Source organism: Onychostoma macrolepis, chromosome 02 (genome assembly GCF_012432095.1).
Source record: "Onychostoma macrolepis isolate SWU-2019 chromosome 02, ASM1243209v1, whole genome shotgun sequence".
Classification (NCBI taxonomy): domain Eukaryota; kingdom Metazoa; phylum Chordata; class Actinopteri; order Cypriniformes; family Cyprinidae; genus Onychostoma; species Onychostoma macrolepis.
This window is the reverse complement of record NC_081156.1, coordinates 27659954-27681567: the sequence shown is the minus strand read 5'-3', so window position 1 is coordinate 27681567 and position 21614 is coordinate 27659954. Positions and strand designations below refer to the sequence as shown.

General features: G+C 38.0%; 2 protein-coding genes across 5 annotated transcripts; both read right to left on the bottom strand.

Annotated features, from left to right (window-relative positions):
* Positions 1 to 46: 46 nt before the first annotated feature.
* On the bottom strand, positions 47 to 13105 carry LOC131551584 (integrin beta-1-like). Of its 3 annotated transcripts, XM_058794630.1 has the most exons (17): positions 13088 to 13105; positions 11609 to 11727; positions 10912 to 10978; positions 10530 to 10615; positions 10218 to 10422; positions 9196 to 9366; positions 8879 to 9114; positions 8315 to 8470; positions 8098 to 8193; positions 7844 to 7933; positions 7154 to 7294; positions 3856 to 4058; positions 3538 to 3776; positions 3185 to 3404; positions 2787 to 3016; positions 704 to 870; positions 47 to 592 (listed from the first exon to the last, which is right to left on the bottom strand). In XM_058794630.1, exons 3-17 carry the CDS (start codon positions 10976 to 10978, stop codon positions 527 to 529), a joined length of 2373 nt encoding a protein of 790 aa, XP_058650613.1. In that variant the 5' UTR covers positions 11609 to 11727; positions 13088 to 13105; the 3' UTR covers positions 47 to 526. The 3 variants fall into 3 exon arrangements, with proteins under 3 accessions (XP_058650613.1, XP_058650603.1, XP_058650619.1); XM_058794620.1 differs by lacking the exon at positions 13088 to 13105 and having other exon boundaries at positions 11609 to 11836; XM_058794636.1 differs by lacking the exons at positions 7844 to 7933; positions 13088 to 13105 and having other exon boundaries at positions 11609 to 11836.
* Positions 11656 to 21108, bottom strand: itgb1b.2 (integrin, beta 1b.2). 2 transcript variants are annotated; one of them, XM_058794723.1, is made up of 13 exons: positions 21042 to 21108; positions 20644 to 20729; positions 20332 to 20536; positions 19331 to 19501; positions 19021 to 19247; positions 18463 to 18618; positions 18263 to 18358; positions 17068 to 17157; positions 15612 to 15752; positions 14742 to 14944; positions 14424 to 14662; positions 12975 to 13216; positions 11656 to 11727 (listed from the first exon to the last, which is right to left on the bottom strand). In XM_058794723.1, exons 1-12 carry the CDS (start codon positions 21106 to 21108, stop codon positions 13005 to 13007), a joined length of 1893 nt encoding a protein of 630 aa, XP_058650706.1. In that variant the 3' UTR covers positions 11656 to 11727; positions 12975 to 13004. The 2 variants fall into 2 exon arrangements, with proteins under 2 accessions (XP_058650706.1, XP_058650705.1); XM_058794722.1 differs by lacking the exon at positions 11656 to 11727 and having other exon boundaries at positions 12201 to 13216.
* Between the last annotated feature and the right edge of the window lie 506 nt (positions 21109 to 21614).

Below are 21614 nucleotides of genomic sequence, written 5' to 3'. Positions count from 1 at the left end.
CAAACATCCACTATGGAGAAAAAAAATGTCACTCACACAACCAGACTGTCAAGAATGGATTTAATAATCCCAACACTGTTTTATTGGTTTTATAGAACGTATTCAAAAAATAATCATTGGTGAACCTTGTTGTGACTTCTTGTGCTCTGGAAAACCATAATCTCATAGGAAATAAGGAGTTTCATATTTACATATAAACATTACAAAATACAAACAAAAATAATTAAGGGAACAATGGGAAACTAGCTTACAAATCAGTTCTCAACTGCTAGGCTGGGACCCAAAAAATGCATTTTATTGGGTAACAGACAGAAGGCAAACACTAAAATCGCAAATAAATAATTAATTAAAATTTGAAAGGGAGGATAAAATTGTTGTTGACATCTGAGTAGGTGTTTTTGTTCAAAGTCACAATATGTCCCAGATTACATTAAATATGATACTGTATTAGGTCACCAAAGTAAAATCTGGGCGATGAAGCAAAGACCAGTTGAGAACCACTGCTGCAAGCCATCCTAAAGATCCATCACTTTCCCTCATATTTGGGGTTAACCACAGTTGTCACAGCACTCTTGTAGATGGGGTTGTCACCCTAAACAGAACAGCAGGTATTATTAAACCAATATTTTTTCCGTAGCATACAGCCCTTAAAATGTATTTATTTGCAATATTAAAAAAGAAATACTAATAAAGAGGTGCATACTGTGTCCCATCTGGCATTCATCTTCTCTTTCTCGAACTTGGCGAACTCTCTGCGGTCATGAATAATCATGAGCAGCTTCCAGATGAGCAGAAGTGCTAAACCAATCAGAACGATTCCTGCGACCACACCCGCTACGATAGGAATGATGTCAGGGCCAGAGGGACACTCTGTGGACACAGGCACAAAGCATTATGGTAAACGAGTTATCAATAACTATGAATTAGGAAAATTGACATGAAACAGAATTTGCAATCGTCTTTTCTTCACTATTGTGATGTACAGGTGCTGGTCATATAATTAGAATATCATCAAAAAGTTGATTTATTTCACTAATTCCATTCAAAAAGTGAAACTTGTATATTATATTCATTCATTACACACAGACTGATATATTTCAAATGTTTATTTCTTTTAATTTTGATGATTAGAGCTTACAGCTCATGTAAGTCAAAAATCAGTATCTCAAAATATTAGAATATTTACATTTGAGTTTGAATAAATGACCATCCCTACAGTATAAATTCTGGGTATCTCTTGTTCTTTGAAACCACAATAATGGGGAAGACTGCTGACTTGGCAATGATCCAGAAGACGAACATTGACGCCCTCCACAAAGAGGGTAAGTCACAGAAGGTCATTACTGAAAGGTGTAGCTGTTTACAGAGTGCTGTATCAAAGCATATTAAATGCAAAGTTGACTGGAAGGAAGAATTTGGGTAGGAAAAGGTGCACAAGCAACAGGGATGACCGCAAGCTTGAGAATACAGTCAAGCAAAGCCGATTCAAACACTTGTGAGAGCTTCACAAGGAGAGAACTGAAGCTGGAGTCAGTGCATCAAGAGTCACCACGCTCAGACGTCTTCAGGAAAAGGGCTACCAAGCCACTTCTGAACCAGAGACAACGTCAGAAGCGTCTTAACTGGGCTGTGGAGAAAAATAACTGGACTGTTGCTCAGTGGTCCAAAGTCCTCTTTTCAGATGAAAGTAAATTTTACATTTCATTTGGAAATCAAGGTCCCAGAGTCTGAAGGAAGAGTGGAGAGGCACAGAATCCATGTTGCTTGAAGTCCAGTGTGAAGTTTCCACAGTCTGTGATGATTTGGGCTGCCATGTCATCTGCTGGTGTTGGTCCACTGTGTTTTCTGAAGTCCACAGTCAACGCAGCCATCTACCAGGAAATTTTAGAGCACTTCATGCTTCCTTCTGTTGGCAAGCTTTATGGAGATGCTGATTTCATTTTCCAGCAGGACTTGGCACCTGCCCACACTTCCAAAGGTACCAAAAGCTGGTTCAATGACCATAGTGTTACTGTGCTTGATTGGCCAGCAAACTCACCTGACCTGAACCCCATAGAGAATCTATGGGGTATTGTCAAGAGGAAGATGAGAGACACCAGACCCAACAATGCAGATGAGCTGAAGGCCACTATCAGAGCAACCTGGGCTCTCATAACACCTGAGCAGTGCCACAGACTGATCGACTCCATGCCACGCCGAATTGAGGCAGTAATTCAGGCAAAAGGAGCCCCAACTAAGTATTGAGTGCTGTACATGCTCATACTTTTCATGTTCATACTTTTCAGTTGGCCAAGATTTCTAAAAATCCTTTCTTTGTATTGGTCTTAAGTAATATTCTAATTTTCTCAGATACTGAATTTGGGATTTTCCTTAGTTGTCAGTTATAATCTTCAAAATTAAAAGAAATAAACATTTGAAATATATCAGTCTGTGTGTAATGAATGAATATAATATACAAGTTTCACTTTTTGAATGGAATTAGTGAAATAAATCAACTTTTTGATGATATTCTAATTATATGACCAGCACCTGTATATCCAAGTGAAACTGCTTCTCGAACAAGAAAAAATGGTAAGGTGGGACTTGGTTTTTTCCATGCATCGTTTTCTTTGCTAACTGCTGCAATTTCATGTGAGTGACAGATGACTTTAAATAGTAAAATCAACAAGGTTTACTTTAAAACTTCAGAGTCCAGTGCTTATGTAGACACTCATATTTGTATTCAATATTTGCAAAACAAAAAAAAAGTCATACTGGTACGTGGCAAGTTTTTCTATAATTTTTACCCTTTTTTGAAGCCACAAGGAAGTCAATGTCGTCATCGTTCTTGATAGTGTAGGTGAAGAAGAACCAGCAGTCGTCAACGTCGCGCTCTTTGCAAATATTGATGGTCTGGCCATTTGGCTGAGGAAGTTCCTCCTTAGTACTCACTGGTGTAATATTGAAGGATCTGCAGTCTTCCTGACATGTATGTTTCTTGGTACCCATGCCAAAATGTCGGCACTCCAGACAGTCCCTTTGAGGCAAAACATAGAGGAATGTATTTAGTACTGCTAGCTGAGATTAAATTATTTCATGATCGCAGTTTATTCAGATACAAAACTGACTACAAGCCAGTAGTTCAACCTACTGGGTTAGCTATGTTAATCTAACCTCATTAGCAAGTATTCAGACAATTACTCACTTGTGTTGATTGCAAATTCCGGAGCAGGTTAGGCAGATTTCACAGGTTGGACCTCCATATTTGTCTTTACATTTACACTCACCGCACTCACAGGTGCCCTGATTATTACAGATCTGTTTGTTACTGGCCAGACAGTTTGAGGTGTCCAAAGAGCATTCGCAAGCACTTCCTTTGTAGTTAGCATCACAGATACACTTTTTGCACTCGCATCGACCATGACCTGTGGGGAAAAGGATGCCTCAGTAACAAGTATTTTTGTCTTGTTTTCCAGAACAAATATCTAAATGGCAGAATTCATTCACAACAATAAAATACAGCAAAAGACAAAAGTGCAAATTCTCAATGGGTTGTACCTCCGCAGAGCGTGCTGTTGGAGCGGTCACAGCTGAAGTTGTCACACTCGCAGAACTTTCCGCTGTATATCTCCTCTGGGTTTTCTCTTTTCTTGCACTCACACGTTCCACAGACACATTCTCCATTGTTGCTGCAGATGTCCGTCCCGTTATCCATGCGGCAGTTCGCGTCCAGATCGTCTGTCAGGAACTCATCTTGGCTGCACTCACATAATCTGCCTAACCGGCCTTCATTACACCTGATATAAGAGATAACGTTGAATCGGGATAATTGTCATATTATTTGCATTTGCATATGAGATTGACAGCCTCTCAAACCTGCATACTCCACACTCCAGAGTGCCATGGCCGCCGCTACACTCCGGACTGTTTGGGATTCCATCTTTACGACACTCACATTCGCAGATAAAGTTGAGGACGATCTCCACCTTCTCGCTGAAGCCCAGCGGGTTGATCCTTATAGTCTCTGATTTACCTTTAGATGGACAGCCCGTAGCCGTGATTTCTATATCAAACTTCACCTATGAGGCACAACACATTGTTGTAAATGCTAAGGCCTCGTGCACATTACAAATAAGAAGCTCATTGCTAAGGATGGGTATCGTTTACATTTGATCAATACTGATACTGCTTATCGATACTCTTATCGATACTATTTGGTGCAAAAAGATATGATGTGAAAAGTTATTTTAATACTGCTGAACTATAGCAACTGTATTAAAGTTCTTCAGTCAAGAGTAGTGAGTTATTTTTCTCTTTGTGTTTTATTTTATTAACATTAAATGAATAGTTCACCCAAAAATGAAAATCGTGTCATCATTGAACTCACTCTCAAGTTGTTTTAAACCTGAATGCGTTTCTTTCTTCTGTTGAACATAAAAGTTTATTTTGAAGAATGTGGGAAACCAAACAGCTGCTGCTTCCACAGTATCAAATTCAATGTGGACCAGCAACTGTTTGGTTACATTCTTTAAAATATATTTTTCTGTGTTCAGCACAAGAAAGAAATTAATACAGGTTTGGGACAACATGCGAGTGAGTAAATAATGACAGAAATGAAATTTTAAGGTGAACTATCCCTTTAATGACCATCGGCAGAATGTTTACTGTCCCTTTAAGACCTGCAAGCATCTAATATACAGGCACACATCCATTTTCTCTCAGCTGTTTACTTTCATTTTAGACATAACCAACCAAGTCTATACAGGTGCATCTCAATAAATTAGAATGTCGTGGAAAAGTCCATTTATTTCAGTAATTCAACTCAAATTGTGAAACTCGTGTATTAAATAAATTCAATGCACACAGACTGAAGTAGTTTAAGTCTTTGGTTCTTTTAATTGTGATGATTTTGGCTCACATTTAACAAAAACCCACCAATTCACGATCTCAACAATTTAGAATATGGTGACATGCCAATCAGCTAATCAACTCAAAACACCTGCAAAGGTTTCCCGAGCCTTCAAAATGGTCTCTCAGTTTGGTTCACTAGGCTACACAATCATGGGGAAGACTGCTGATCTGACAGTTGTCCAGAAGACAATCATTGACACCCTTCACAAACATTCATTTGCCAAAGAAGCTGGCTGTTCACAGAGTGCTGTATCCAAGCATGTTAACAGAAAGTTGAGTGGAAGGAAAAAGTGTGGAAGAAAAAGATGCACATCCAACCGAGAGAACCGCAGCCTTATGAGGATTGTCAAGAAAAATCAATTCAAGAATTTGGGTGAACTTCACAAGGAATGGACTGAGGCTGGGGTCAAGGCATCAAGAGCCACCACACACAGACGTGTCAAGGAATTTGGCTACAGTTGTCCTCTTGAACCACAGACAACGTCAGAGGCGTCTTACTTGGGCTAAGGAGAAGAAGAACTGAACTGTTGCCCAGTGGTCCAAAGTCCTGTTTTCAGATGAGAGCAAGTTTTGTATTTAATTCAGAAACCAAGGTCCTAGAGTCTGGAGGAAGGGTGGAGAAGCTCATAGACCAAGTTGCTTGAAGTCCAGTGTCAAGTTTCCACAGTCTGTGATGATTTGGGGTGCAATGTCATCTGCTGGTGTTGGTCCATTGTGTTTTTTGAAAACCAAAGTCACTGCACCTGTTTACCAAGAAATTTTGGAGCACTTCATGCTTCCTTCTGCTGACCAGCTTTTTAAAGATGCTGATTTCATTTTCCAGCAGGATTTGGCACCTGCGCACACTGCCAAAAGCACCAAAAGTTGGTTAAATGACCATGGTGTTGGTGTGCTTGTCTGGCCAGCAAACTCACCAGACCTGAACCCCATAGAGAAACAAGAGACCAAAAAATGCAGATGAGCTGAAGGCCACTGTCAAAGAAACCTGAGCTTCCACCTCAGTAGTGCCACAAACTGATCACCTCCATGCCACGCTGAATTGAGGCAGTAATTAAAGCAAAAGGAGCTCCTACCAAGTATTGAGTACATATACAGTAAATGAACATACTTTCCAGAAGGCCAACAGTTCACTAAAAATGTTTTTTTATTGGTCTTATGAAGTATTCTAATTTGTTGAGATAGTGAATTGGTGGGTTTTTGTTAAATGTGAGCCTAAATCATCACAATTAAAAGAACCAAAGACTTAAACTACTTCAGTCTGTGTGCATTGAATTTATTTAATTCACGAGTTTCACAATTTGAGTTGAATTACTGAAATAAATGAACTTTTCCACAACATTCTAATTTATTGAGATGCACCTATATACAAAGCTTGTGTGTTTTGACAGTATTAGCGCAAAAGTTAATTGTACATTATATTGGTCCAAAAAAATACCGGTTCTCGGTACCCATCCCTCATTGTACATATTTAGAAATTCACTAAAGAGTCGTGTACTGTAAAAAACATTAGGAGTTTTACAAAGCTTTAAAACACTACTGTAAAACCTAACTGTACATCAACACATATGACTAGATTTTATATAATTTAGCTTGTTACTTTTGTTATCAGTAATGTGCATTAGTTTGTTTTGTGTTGCAATTCATCTTATTTAGGCTATTTCATTATTTTGACGTCACATGCACTGCAAACCATAACGACTTATCAGAACTCTGTTAGATTTCATACAATTTTATGTTGTAAAACGTACAGACACAAATATGCCATCTGATCATTTTTGAACATTCCCACCTTATTTTTTATGGAGAATTTCTGGCAATCACAGCTGCCAGCTTTTACCATAAATGTAAACTTTTTTCTACAATGTGCTATTTTAGGATGCAGTACTTCATCTAAAACTTGCATGTACACCATCAGTTTATCTGCACTGAAGAAGCGCAACATGGAGGTTGCTTTGCGCCGATTTGCACAGAACTGAAAATAAAAATAACTCGTTTTAATTACATATATATATATATATTTTTTGTTTTGTTTCCAACACCTCGCCCTCCTCTCCCAGTCTTTTCTTTCGCAACTTCATTGGGTGTTGCTCAGTGCTGCTACAGTCTGAACTGGTAGAAGTATGCAAAGTAGAATATCATTGGTGAATGGGCATGAGCTGGAATTTTGCTACCATATGAGAACTTGTGCACTAAGCTTAAGCCACAGCTAGCAAAAGGGAGTCACTCTACATGCACGGACAAGTTCAGAAGTTCACTCTCTCACCTCATCCCCAATGGAGATATTGGAGCACTTTCGCCCATTTTCTCCTTTCTCGCTCACTCCATTCTTGCAGTGGGAGATGTAGGAGATGGACACACCAGCAGGTAGCTTGCTGTTCTCCAGAATGACCTCTGAGGACAAAGACTGATAGACACAATTAAACAGAGAGTGCATTAGTGCTTGGCAAATAGTCCTTCAAATACTACTTTTAAAGGGATAGTTCATTCAAATTCTGTCATCATTTACTTACCTTCATAACATTTTAAACCTGTATGACTTTTTTAATTCTGTGGGATTTAAAAATTTCAATACTTCAAAATATCTTCTTTTGTGCTTCACAGAAGAAAGAAACACAAAAAAGTTTGGAACGACATGAGGGTGAGTAAATGATGACAGAATTTTAATTTTTTGGTGCACGGTGCCTTTAAACTCCTAACTTTACCGGTCGCAGAACTGTTGATCCGACTGAGCAATAAGCTTCTTACCATTTTCTGATCATTCAAATGACTGAGTACATTTTTAAGATTATAAACAACCATTATGCGTGGGAACTGCTGTAAAATAGAATCCTTTGCAAGCAAGAAAAGAGTAACAGTGGTTTTAGCTTCACTTCCTTTTAACCCTAAAAGGAACGAGAGCTGACCACAGCCAACCATTACTAACAGAGACATTATATAAATAACTTAAACTCACATTATATGCATCAATGATGAGCTGGATGACATTGGAAGAGTTGGTAGACAGTGTCCCCACTGCTGATTTAGGGATTAGAGCAGACAGCTCCTATTGCTCACACACACACACACACACACACACACACACACACACATAAGCATTATGAGTCAATACAGACTACAATCTGAGATAAACCTGATGCTTATATTATGAGATGATGAACATGATGTTGTTACAATGTGGAGAAGATATAATACACATATAGCACACACCTGATAAAGATCTCTGAATTGCTGTGTCACAGCAAAGATGGTCTGAATGTTGTTGTCACTCAGTGTGTCTACCAGCTGAGAGATGGTGGGGTAGTCCTGTAAAAAACAACTGAAATCAAAGACACACTCTGACATTTCCAGTGGAATGTCTGGTCTGTCTATCTATCTATCTATCTATCTATCTATCTATCTATCTATCTATCTAACACATACTTACAAAGTAGTTGCTCATGGTGTACATATTATTCTCCAGATGGCATTTCCCGTCATTTGGTTGCACAATGCCACCCAGTTTTCCATCTCCAGCAAAATGGAATCCAGCATCCGTGGAGAACACAAGGAGGCGAGTAACATTCCTCCAGCCGATCACTTCCTGAAATACAATCAAAACACAGCTTCAAATGGTCAGTTTGCCCAAACTTGTTGCATGCTGCTCCCTAGGACTCAATGAGATACTGAGTGTGTTTCTGATTTTACAAAGGCTCAATCACACGTTGACTACACGGTTAGTGTTAAAATGAAATCAGAACTCTCAGCTGACAGTCAGAACCAGTATATGAAGATAATGATGAAGTATGTATACATTATAAGAAAATCTGAGTTAAGTTAATTTCCACATTTGGATCACTTTCCATTAGAAAAAATGATTTTATTGGAACAAAAAGAAAGTAGTTGTGGGCACAGCCATTCGCAGGGCAAGTACAACACTGCATGTGTAAACATGCATTGGAGATTTTGCCCGTAGTTCTCTGGCATTTATGGAATGTTCAGCTCGACTCACCGTGCAGACAGCAGCTTGCATGATTGCATCAAATCCTGCCTCGGGAGAGTCCAGGTTTCCAGAGGTTTTCTGCTTGCTGACCTCTTGGGTGAACAATGCACCATCGTCGGTCAAGTTCAGGACGTTTTTGTAGTTGAAGGGTGCTGAGCAGTCATTTGGAAAACATGGGTTCTTCTGATACTTCGGTGTATTCAGAATGAAAGGCATAACCAGTTTCTCCAAGAACGATCCAAAACCTGCAGACAAGAGTTAGCAGATCATTTAGTAGCATTAAGAGTGTAAGCAGGTGTGAATGTGAGCACGTGTGTTCTCCTAACCTATCCGCAGGTCTTTTGTGATGTGCTGCATCGCCCTGGCAAGTTCGGTTCCCAGGTTCTTGACATTCTCAAGATTACTTCGCATAGAGTCGCTGAGGTCCATCAGGAAGTACAGATCGATGGGATAATCCTCTGCCCTCTTGAACTTGAGAGTAAACTTCTGTGATTCACCTGTAGAGTGAAAAGACAAAAACAAACAGAAATATGCTATAAATGCTATGACCAGTTTGCTAAACTAATTTTTTAGCTGATCAGACTCCTATTACTATGTATACTAATAAAGGAATAGTCAACTTAATAGTAAATAATTGACTCACCCACATGTCATTGCAGACCTTTATGGCTTTTTCTTGCTTATGCAGAACACAAAAGGTAATTTTTTTTTACATTTTTTATTTTCTATCCTGGTTACATAATGAAAGTGAATGAGGACTGTGAAGGGGCTGTCAAACTCCAAAAAAAAAAAAAAAAAAGCAACATATTGCGAAATTCATCTATTCGACAATACATTACAAATCTTTAGTCGTACAATAGCTTTGTTTGACGAACAGAAATTTGAGTCGTTCAGTCACCGATAATCTTCCTGTCCTGTTAACCGTCACTGTTGCATCGAGTCAATTCAACAACAAAAAAAGATTTGTTTATTAGTCAGACTCTTGTTGATTTTCCTGTGAATATGTCATGTCAAGGTTTTCAGTAAATAAATTTCAGCCAGATTCTTTTACAAATCGAACATATAGATTTAGAAAATTTGGAATAGGACATAACAGTTATGGTATTTTATGATAATTACTTTTATGTTCATTTTTTTCCCTTCACAAGCATCCTCAGTCCTCATTCACTTTCATTATGTTGAAAAGAGTGGCAAATATATTCTTCAGAAAACCTTCTGTGGTCCATGAAAGAATTAATACATACAGGTTTGGAAAAACATATGGGTGAGTAAATGATGAAATTACATCTCACAACACATTCAGACACATCCAGTCATGTTTTTGTTGTTCACAGATGGGGTCCAGTACCTGATCGGAGGTTCAAGGTGAGTTTCTGTGGCTGAATCTGGGTGATCTCATCAGGCCTCAGATTCTGTCCTCCGTCAATTGTACGGTTTGTGACGGGTTTGTTCTTGTCGATGGTCATCGTTCCTCGAGGGTTTTCGATGCCGAGTGCAGTGCAACCAGCCTTTTCCAGAGAATCTCTGTCATCACAGCGTGAAGGTTTGAAACCCTATTAAGATGCAAGCAGAGACTTGCTAAGGACACATTCTAGTAAAACTCAGATCATCTCCCAGAGTCAGGAGAAGACGATCAAACTTTGTAGACAAAATAACTTACAGGATCTTTGCACCACGCACACTGTGGCCCGATCTGAATACACTCTCCACATGTTTTGGCATTTGCAGAAATACATTTATTGCTGTCTGAACGCAAAACACATACACAACAACTTTAATAGACAAGATCTAACATTGTACAATGTGAAGTCAGATTCAAATCGTCATCATTTCCCAGTGACTAAAGCAAAAAAAAAAAAGCCAACAAGAAGATCTTTTGCAGAATAACTTAAGAAGGTATTTTATAAAGTTATTTCTTTGTATATTTATGCCAAAGCAGTGCACTTATTCATACAATAAACTCATAAACCTAAACATTAAAAGAATGCCCCCTAAGGCACTAGAACGTAGCCATGTTGCTGGCTATAAATGACTTGTATTACCTGTTTTTGATCTGACATGAGAGACAAATCCCAGTAGAGCTGATATTAATAGCACTTTCATATCCATCTAAATGCAGAAGAACATTTACACAAACACATCAGGGAGAGAGAGAGAGCAATCACTTATGTACAAATACACAAAATCCTTTTCTGATACTCACATAAACTGTACTGTGAATGACAGTTCAAAACACTTTTTTTTTTATGTGCATTAATAATCTTGACCCTTTTTGTTTGATAATAAGTATAATACTCTTTGCACCAAAAAGTAGGTTGCTATTTAAAAAAAAAAAAGACAGGCACACAGGAGTGTCTCTGACTCAGAACAATGAAAGAGACAGTTAATCATTGACTTTGATAACAAATAAGATATTGAGAAAGAAACAGCAGCACCAAGAAACAGACTCTTTCTATTCCGTCACTATCTTACTATCTGCATGTTATATATATATATATATATATATATATATATATATATATATATATTCTGAATTTCAGAATAAGGCAGTATTAGCATAAATGATTGATCACTGAATTATACATTTGCTTGAACAGTTTTGATTTAACACATATATATATATATACATATACAAACACAATGTTTACTTGCAGAATGACTAGTGAAGTGTTATTAATTTTTTAGCCAGTTTAAAATAAGTGAAAATAAAGAAAAGTGAAAAAAAGCTTAGTTACTCACCTTAACACATGCTCCTAAGGCTCTTCCTAGAATTGTGTGTTTATGAAGTAAATGTTTATATGCTCAACTTTTCCTGATGTCTTGAGTTACACTCCAGGTTACAGTACACCTTAACAGTCCTGTAGGCATATAAAGAATGTTTCTTAAAAGGCACACAAAACAAAATAACAGCGGTTGTACTGAGAGTGTGTGAGGTGAGAGCAGGTCTTGTTCAGTAGTTCAGATACAGCAGCAGCAGTCTCACACCTCTCACACATACAGGAAACACAGACTGAAGGATTGTGAGGTTTGGGCGGGACATGTCAGAGTGAGGCTCCTCCCCCAGAACAGACTCACAATAGAAAAAATAAGAAAAAGATTTGACTCCCATCAGATGTAAAAATATTTTCAATAATAATAATTATTATTTAATATAAAATATTTCTCAATGCATGACAAAAATTAACATAAAAAAGTTAAAATATTTTGAATAATAGTTCAAATAATAGTAGAATAATTGCCATTATAATAGGTTTAACATGGGTAGAGCAGGAAATAAGACTAAAGCATCAGTAATAAAAATATTATCTATCCAGAAATCACCCATAGAACATTTAATGAATGAAATATTTGTGCTCTTTTATCATATTCAAAGGACAGGAGTGGCAGCTGGAATCTGTTGGGCACCATAAAGGGATTTCTGGAAATGAAGCTGCCGATGAGCTAGCAAAGAAGGCTTTAAAAAGGAATGAAGTGAAAACATGCTTAGTTTAACATGCTTTCATTAATTTGCGATGCTCACAAACAATCAGCCATTTCAACTGAAAGGTGATGGATATGGAGTCAATGCTAATATTGTCCACTAGAGGAACCTGCAGGATAAAATGTCTTGAGAAATAAAATGATAAATGAAAGATAAATGAATGCTCAAAACCAGTTTATTTGTAAAATTATGGTGCACTGGTAATATAATTTTATATAATTAGTTACAAAGAAATCGTTCATAGATCATTAAATGTTCTAACCGTTATATATCCCAATAACGCTGAAAACAGATTTGTCAAGGAGCAAGACTATTAAAAGACTATTTTGTCTGCTTCTCTTAAGGAAATACATCTACAAAATTTCTACAAAGACACAATTATTTAGTATTGTGGTATGAATAACAAATTCTCATGTCACCTAAAACCCTAGAATTATACTATTTATTTGTTTTCTAACATGTTGTTTTAGTAATGACAATATGACAGTTTGTTCTGTATAGTATACGCACAGGTTTACAATAATGTAATATTTGCAAATATATGATCAAAATCCTAAAAGTTTAGGATAAAATAACATGCAAGCACAGCAATCAACATCTGCAAGAATTCTGCCAATAGCTCACTTGCATTCAAATAAAGAAAGTCATTGAAAGTCAAATTCTGGGGCAGGTTGGGCAGATTTCACAGGTGGCACCATAAAAATTTGGGTCGGTACATCTACACACGCCGCACTCACAGGTGCCCCGACCGTTACAGATCTGTTTGTTACTGGCCAGACAGGTGGAGGTGTCCAGAGGGCAGTCACACGCGCTGCCTGCATAGTTAGCGTCACAGATACACGTCCTGCACACACATTGACCATGACCTGTGGGGAAAAGAATGCCTCAGTAATAAAAGTGTCCTAATTCACTTCCAAAAAATATTTTTTCTTGTTTTCCAGAAACAAATATCTAATTCTTAAATAAAGATACATTTACTTGCAAATGAAAATGATTTTTTTTTTCTGACAAATTTATCAAATTTAATTATGCTTAAAACAAGAAAATATGGTAAGAAAAAACAACTTAATTCAAAGGGGAAACAATCATTTTTCTTACCCCACTGACAGATTTTTTTCTTTTCTTTTTCTTTCTTAAGCAAACTCACTTTATTTTGATACATTTTTCAGAAAACAAGACTCGCACTGTAAAAATTATTTTCTTACTTAGTATTTCTGTCCTGTTTTCCAGTACAAATATTTAAACATTCTTAAATCCAGATACATTTAAGCAGAACGACTTAAGATATATTAAGCCTGTTTTTCTGAAAAATCTATCAAAATTAGTTTATGCTTAAAACAAGGGGGAAAAACTGTCAATGAGTTCAGAAAATTCAACTTAATTCAAAGGGATATCAAGATTTTTCTTACCCAATTGGCAGATATTTGTTCTTGCTTGTCTTTTTTTTGCAGTGTTTAGTCAAATGTAGTAGCTTTTTAGTCCATTAAAGTCAAAATGAAATCAAAATGGTTCCTGTTTACCAAGAAAAAACTTAAAGGGATAGTTCACCCAAAAATGAAAATTCTGTCATCATTTACTCACCCTCAAGTAGTTCCAAACCTGTATGAATGTCTTTGTTCTGCCGAACACAAAGGAAGATATTTTGAAGAAAGTTCCAGGCTGTTTTGGGGCACCATTGACTTCCATAGTAGGGGAAAAAAAATACTATTAAAGTCAATGGTGCCCCAGAACTGCTCTGTTTCCAACATTCTTCAGAATATCTTCCTTTGTGTTCGGCAGAACAAAGACATTCGTACAGGTTTGGAACTACTTGAGGGTGAGTAAATGATGACAGAATTTTCATTTTTGGGTGAACTATCCCTTTAAGTAAACATTTCCACCTTTGAAACTTTCTCCCCTATTTAATACAACTGTTAAAACAAATAAAAAGGTGCAAACTGTAAGGTTTGCGAGTACAATTTCCTGTTGACTTTAACAGTGTTCTATATTTTTAATTGAGGAGAAGTGAGTATGCATTTCAACATAAAAAAATAAATAAATAAATAAAATACTATAGTGAAAAATGGGCTGTACCTCCACAGAGCTTGTTGTTGGAGCGGTCACAGCTGAAGTTATCACACTCGCAGAACTTTCCGCTGTATATCTCCTCTGGGTTTTCTCTTTTCTTGCACTCACACGTTCCACAGACACATTCTCCATTGTTGCTGCAGATGTCTGTCCCGTTATCCATGCGGCAGTTCGCGTCCAGATCATCTGTCAGGAACTCATCTTGGCTGCACTCACATAATCTGCCTAACCGGCCTTCATTACACCTGATATAAGAGATAACGTTGAATCGGGATTATTGTCATATTATTTGCATTTGCATATGAGATTGACAGCCTCTCAAACCTGCATACTCCACACTCCAGAGTGCCATGGCCGCCGCTACACTCCGGACTGTTTGGGATTCCATCTTTACGACACTCACATTCGCAGATAAAGCTGAGGAAGATCTCCACCTCCTCAGTAAAGCCCAGCGGCTTGATCTTTATAGTTTCTGATTTACCTTTAGATGGACAGCCCGTAGCCGTGATTTCTATATCAAACTTCACCTATGAGGGACAACACATTGTTTTAAATAACAGGTGCATATCATTTATGGGAACTGAAATAGCCCGCAGGGTGTGTAGGTTTTATCTGTGACATGTTCTTTAGAATGTTAAGACCTCGTGCACATTACAAGACAGGAGCTCTTTATTATAAAATACTGAAAAATATATGTTTTTTGTAAGCAAAAACTACAAATTGTCATTTTTGTTATCAGTAGAGTACATTGCGGTGTTTTTTGTTACAATCAATTTATGTTATTTATTTAATGTTTATTACATTAATTTAGTGTATTAAGTCATCAGAATGTAAAAAATGTGAGGTAACGTAACTTGTGTTACGTATTTGTTTAAGCTAATATACTCAGAGATTAAGTTAGGGGAACTTTCAATTTTGAAAAATATGTTTGAATATTCAAAATATTGTCACATTATTTATTTACAGTAAATTTCAGGCAATCACCAGTAAATTTAACTTTCTTTATTTAAACAAAGCAGTTAGTCGCTCACTCTCTCACCTCATCCCCAATGGAGATGTTAGAGCACTTAACATGGATAACAAAGGGTCAGTTCTGTTTAGCAAATTTTGTATCTAATGGAAAGTACTGAATATTTGATGGAAATGCCATAGATGCAACTGCAAAAGAGTCTAACTGGAGGATATTATTCTCACCTCATCGCCGATGGAGATATTGGAGCACTTTCTCCCATTTTCTCCTTTTTCGCTCACTCCATTCTTGCAGTGGGAGATGTAGGAGATGGACACACCAGCGGGTAGCTTGCTGTTCTCCAGAATGACCTCTGTGGACAAAGACTGATGGACACAATTAAACAGAGAGTGCATTAGTGCTTGGCAAATAGTCCTTCAAATGCTACTTTTAAAGGGATAGTTCACTCACATTCTGTCATCGTTCACTCACCCTCATGTTGTTTTAAACCTGTGGAATTTCTGTGGAATACAAAAGGAGATATTTTGAAATTCAATACTTTAAAATATCTTCTTTTGTGTTTCACAGATGAAAAAGAAATGCAACAAGGTTTGGAATGACATGAGCGTGAGTAAATGATGATGGAATTTTCATTTTTGGGTGTGAACTGTGAACTTAAAACTTATAATTTTACTGGTCGCAGAACTGTTGATCTGACTGAGCAATAAGCGTCCAAGTTGAGGGAAGAACATAGTGGAATATGGAAAAATGGTGGCGTGTTACTTTAAGGAAACCTAAAACACACTAGCACCCCTAGTGGTAAGGAAGAAAACTCCCCACAAAATTCTTGTTAACAGGCTCTTGTCTGTTACACCTCAAATATGACTCGTGAGACCCACTTTCCTGCAGAGTTTAGCTACAACTTGATCAAACTCACCCGACTGTGATTTTCTAATGATCCTGAAGACACTGATTAGCATGATCAGGTGTGTTTGATTAAGGTTAGAACTAAACTCTGAGTCTGCAGGAAAGTGAATCTCGTGAGCCAGATTCGAGGATCCCTGGCCTATATGAAACAACAGGTTTTGGAAAGGTCTCTTTTGGTTTGAGTCATTCCAGTTCAATTTGAGTGGCTAAAGAATGGCCAGTCAATGTTAGTATTCTCCTAGTTTTATTACAGGGCTGCCCTACACCAAACCTGCATGGGCCCAAAGGTACAAAAGTTGCTCTGGGCCTGAACGGGCTGGGCCACACTGGGCCATCATTGGATTCATGTGTGCAGTCCCATAGTGTGGGCTGCTCACAGAGAGCCTGCGGTGAGCCCAAAGCTGTGGGCCTCGCCTGGGCAAGCCTGCACTGGGCCTGTTTAGGTTTGGTGTGGGCTGGGCCTAGTCCACTGTGCCCGCAAAAAGCCAGTATGGGCCCCGCAGGGGCATGTTTGCAGGGAAAGGATCAAGTGAACAACTCGTATGCATGGAGACTGACTGTATTTTGTAAACCCCCTGGAGGGTCAACATCCTGCAGAGTTTAGCTTCAACCAGCTCCAACATGCCTGGAAGTTTCTACAGCTAAACAGCTAAGCTGTGCAGGATAGTGGCCCTCCAGGAACAGGTTTGGACACCCTTGCCCTAAAATGAACTAGAACTCCATAATGCCATCCATTATTTACATACAGACATTATATAAATAACTTAAACTCACATTATATGCATCAATGATGAGCTGGACGACACTGGAAGGGTTGGTAGACAGTGTGCCCACTGCTGATTTAGGGATTAGAGCAGACAGCTCCTATTGCACACACATATACACACACACACACAAATTAAAGCTGACTGCACACTAGACGATTTTCAAATCTTAACCGATTTTAAAACCATGGGAGACCACAGACATGAAGACAGTTCAACCGATTTTTAACCTTATTATAAGGTTGACTGTAGGAACTATTTCACAATCACACAAGATCTCAGGATACTCGCAAGATCAAACGTGACTAGAGAAGAAAAACAAATAGAGGACAATTGACGTTGTCAGCTGGCTCTCCTGGCACGCGTTCTGTTTCACAGTGAAAAACAAAGTATACAAAAGAATATGGATGATGTTCTCTGCTTTCATGGCATGTTTCAGCTGTAGAAGCACGCAACATCTGGTGAGTGACGTTTGCTCGCTCTCATTGGCTATCACGGGTATCACGACAGAGGCAGCCCGATCAGGATTCGTAAATATCAAAAATGTTTGATATTTACGATTTGCGTTCGGCGACGCTCCGTCTCGATCGGGAGCAGATAAATAATCGTATGACACCACACAATAGAGGATTTTTGGACAAAAAAATCACTTGCGACAAGCCGCGAATCGGGCCACACCCATTTACATTTACATTTATGCATTTAGCAGACGCTTTTATCCAAAGCGACTTACATTGCATTCAAGTTACAATTTTTACATTTTATCAGCTCTTGCTTTCCCTGGGAATTGAACCCATGATCTTGGCGTTGCTAGCACCATGCTCTACTATTTGAGCTACAGGAAAGCAAACTACTGCAAATCGGCCTTAAAATCGGGCTTAAAATCCTCTAGTGTATGGCCAGCCCTAGGTGACCAAGAGAGCGAATCGAAAGCATAAGGAGCCGTCTGCTCTGCTCTCTATTGCTCTCGTGGTACTTAGATTGATCTGCACAGCACAAACAGTCAAAACCTGGTTATTTTAGGCAATTTAGAAATCCAGGGCAGAACATGTCCCCGGGAAGTGGCACGTCTGGTCACCTTAACACAAATGCATTATGAGTCAATACAGACTACAATCTGAATTAAACCTGATGCTTATATTATGAGATGATGAACATGATGTTGTTACAATGTGGAGAAGATATAATACACATATAGCACACACCTGATAAAGATCTCTGAATTGCTGTGTCACAGCAAAGATGGTCTGAATGTTGTTGTCACTCAGTGTGTCTACCAGCTGAGAGATGGTGGGGTAGTCCTGTAAAAAACAACTGAAATCAAAGACACACTCTGACATTTCCAGTGGTCGGTCTGTCTATCTATCTATCTATCTATCTATCTATTTATCTAACACATACTTACAAAGTAGTTGCTCATGGTGTACATATTATTCTCCAGATGGCATTTCCCGTCATTTGGTTGCACAATACCACCCAGTTTTCCATCTCCAGCAAAATGGAATCCAGCATCCGTGGAGAACACAAGGAGGCGAGTAACATTCCTCCAGCCGATCACTTCCTGAAATACAATCAAAACACAGCTTCAAATGGTCAGAGTTTGCCCAAACTTGTTGCATGCTGTTCCCTAGGACTCAATGAGATACTGAGTGTGTTTCTGATTTTACAAAGGCTCAATCACACGTTGACTACACGGTTAGTGTTAAAATGAAATCAGAACTCTCAGCTGACAGTCAAAACCAGTATATGAAGATAATGATGAAGTATGTATACATTATAAGAAAATCTGAATTAAGCTTCTGAATTTCTACATTTGAAGCACTTTCCATTAGAAAAACTATTTTATTGGAACAAAAAGAAAGTAGTTGTGGGCACAGCCATTCGCAGGGCAAGTACAACAATGCATGTGCAAACGTATTGGAGACTTTGCCCATAGTTTGTCCATATGTTCAGCTCGACTCACCGTGCAGACAGCAGCTTGCATGATTGCTTGAAATCCTGCCTCTGAAGAGTCCAGGTTTCCAGAGGTTTTCTGCTTGCTGACTTCTTGGGTGAACAATGCGGTGTCATCTGTCAAGTTCAAGACGTTTATGTAGCTGAAGGGGGCTGTGCAATTGTTTGGAAAACATGGTTTCTTCAGATATGTTGGCGTCACCGGAATGAAAGGTTTCTCCAAGAATGAACCAAAACCTTCAAGTGAGAGTTAGCAGATCATTTAGTAGCATTAAGAGTGTAGGCAGGTGTGAATGTGAGCATGTGTGTCTTCTCCTAACCTATCCGCAGGTCTTCGGTGATGTGCTGCATCTCCCTGGCAAGTTCGGTTCCCAGGTTCTTGACATTATCAAGATTACTTCGCATAGAGTCGCTGAGGTCCATCAGGAAGTACAGATCGATGGGATAATCCTCTGCCCTCTTGAACTTGAGAGTAAACTTCTGTGATTCACCTGTAGAGTGAAAAGACAAGAGACAAACAGAAATATAAAACGTGCTAAACTTACTTTATAGGTGACCAGATCTTATTTATAATTACAAGAATAATTCACTTAATAGTAAAAACAGCAACAACAATGAAATTAAAATTCGGTCATCATTTACCCTTATTTATGTTGGTCAACACGATGAAAGTGAATTAGGACTGCCAAAGGTGCTGTCAAACTCCAAAACAAAACAACAAACTATAATAAAAGATCAACTTGTGCATTACATTACAAATCTTCTGAAGTCACACTCTCTGTTTGACAAACAAATGGAAATTTGACTCGTTAGTCACCGATCATCTTGACCTGTTTACCGCCGCGGCCGGAATATTGAATCAGCGAGTTGAACTTGAGAACCGATTCAATCCAATCAATCGAATTCATGAACGAGTCATCCAGATCGCCTCGGTAAACTACATTGAAAAGATTCGACTCAAAAGAACAATTCGTTTAATGAATCACACATCGCGGCTTGTCAAGGAGAGCGGATATCAAAATTTAGAGTGAATACTCACACTTGCACATGACTCGACCACATTTATAGTAGGCTATTTATAGTGCTTTTTTGTTCATTTTCTAATTCACAAACGTCCTCTCAGTCCTCATTCACTTTGATTGTATTGGAAAATACAAATAATTCAAATATTATTCATAAATTCACCTTTTGTGGTCCATGAAAGAAACAGGCATACAGGTTTGGAACAGTATGAGGGTAAGTAGGCCTACATGATGAAACCTTTACATTGACATTTTGGATTGAAATTCTTTATCTGACAGACTTGGGGTCCAGACAGTACCTGATCGGAGGTTCAGGGTGAGTTTCTGTGGCTGAATCTGGGTGATCTCATCAGGCCTCAGATTCTGTCCTCCGTCAATTGTACGGTTTGTGACGGGTTTGTTCTTGTCGATGGTCATCGTTCCTCGAGGGTTTTCGATGCCGAGTGCAGTGCAACCAGCCTTTTCCAGAGAATCTCTGTCATCACAGCGTGAAGGTTTGAAACCCTATTAAGATGCAAGCAGAGACTTGCTAAGGACACATTCTAGTAAAACTCAGATCATCTCCCAGAGTCAGGAGAAGACGATCAAACTTTGTAGACAAAATAACTTACAGGATCTTTGCACCACGCACACTGTGGCCCGATCTGAATACACTCTCCACATGTTTTGGCATTTGCAGAAATACATATATTGCTGTCTGAACGCAAAACACATACACAACAACTTTCAGTCAGATTTCAGATTTTCAGGCTAAATCACCATTTCCCAGTTACTAACTCTCTTATGCAGAATATGGTTTATTTATAGGCCTATATTATTTTTAGTTTTTTTTCTTTTAAGTATTAAGTATTTGTGTTTCTTTGAACATTTATGCAAAATTTCATTTACTTCCACAATATTACTATGGGATAAACTTATTCATACAATAAACTCATAAACCTAAACATTAAAATAATGCCCCAAAGGCACTAGAACGTAGCCATGTTGCTGGCTATAAAACTTGTATTACCTGTTTTTGATCTGACATGAGAGACAAATCCTAGTAGAGCTGATATTAATAGTACCTTTATATCCATCTAAATGTAAAAGAACAAAGGCATGAATGGAAGAATGATAGAGACAGTTAATCGTTAACTTAGATAAATAAGATATTGAGAAAAAGCTATGTGTGTATGTATATATATATATATATATATATATATATATATATATATGTGTATATGTGTGTATATATATATATATATATATATATATATATATATATATATATATATATATATATATATATATGTGTGTTTATAATAAAAAATAAAAGTCTTAGTTACTTACCTTAATTCCTAGGCACTTTCAAGAAATCTGTTTATGAAGTAAATGTCTATATGCTCAACTTTTCCTGATGTCTTACACTCCAGGTTACAGTACACCTTAACAGTCTTGTGGGCATATGAAGAATGTTTCTTAAACAGCACTCAAAACAGAATAACAGCGGTTGTGCTGAGTGTGTGTGAAGTGAGAGCAGGTCTTGTTCAGTAGTTCAGATACAGCCGCAGTCACACTTATACACACACAGGAAACACAGACT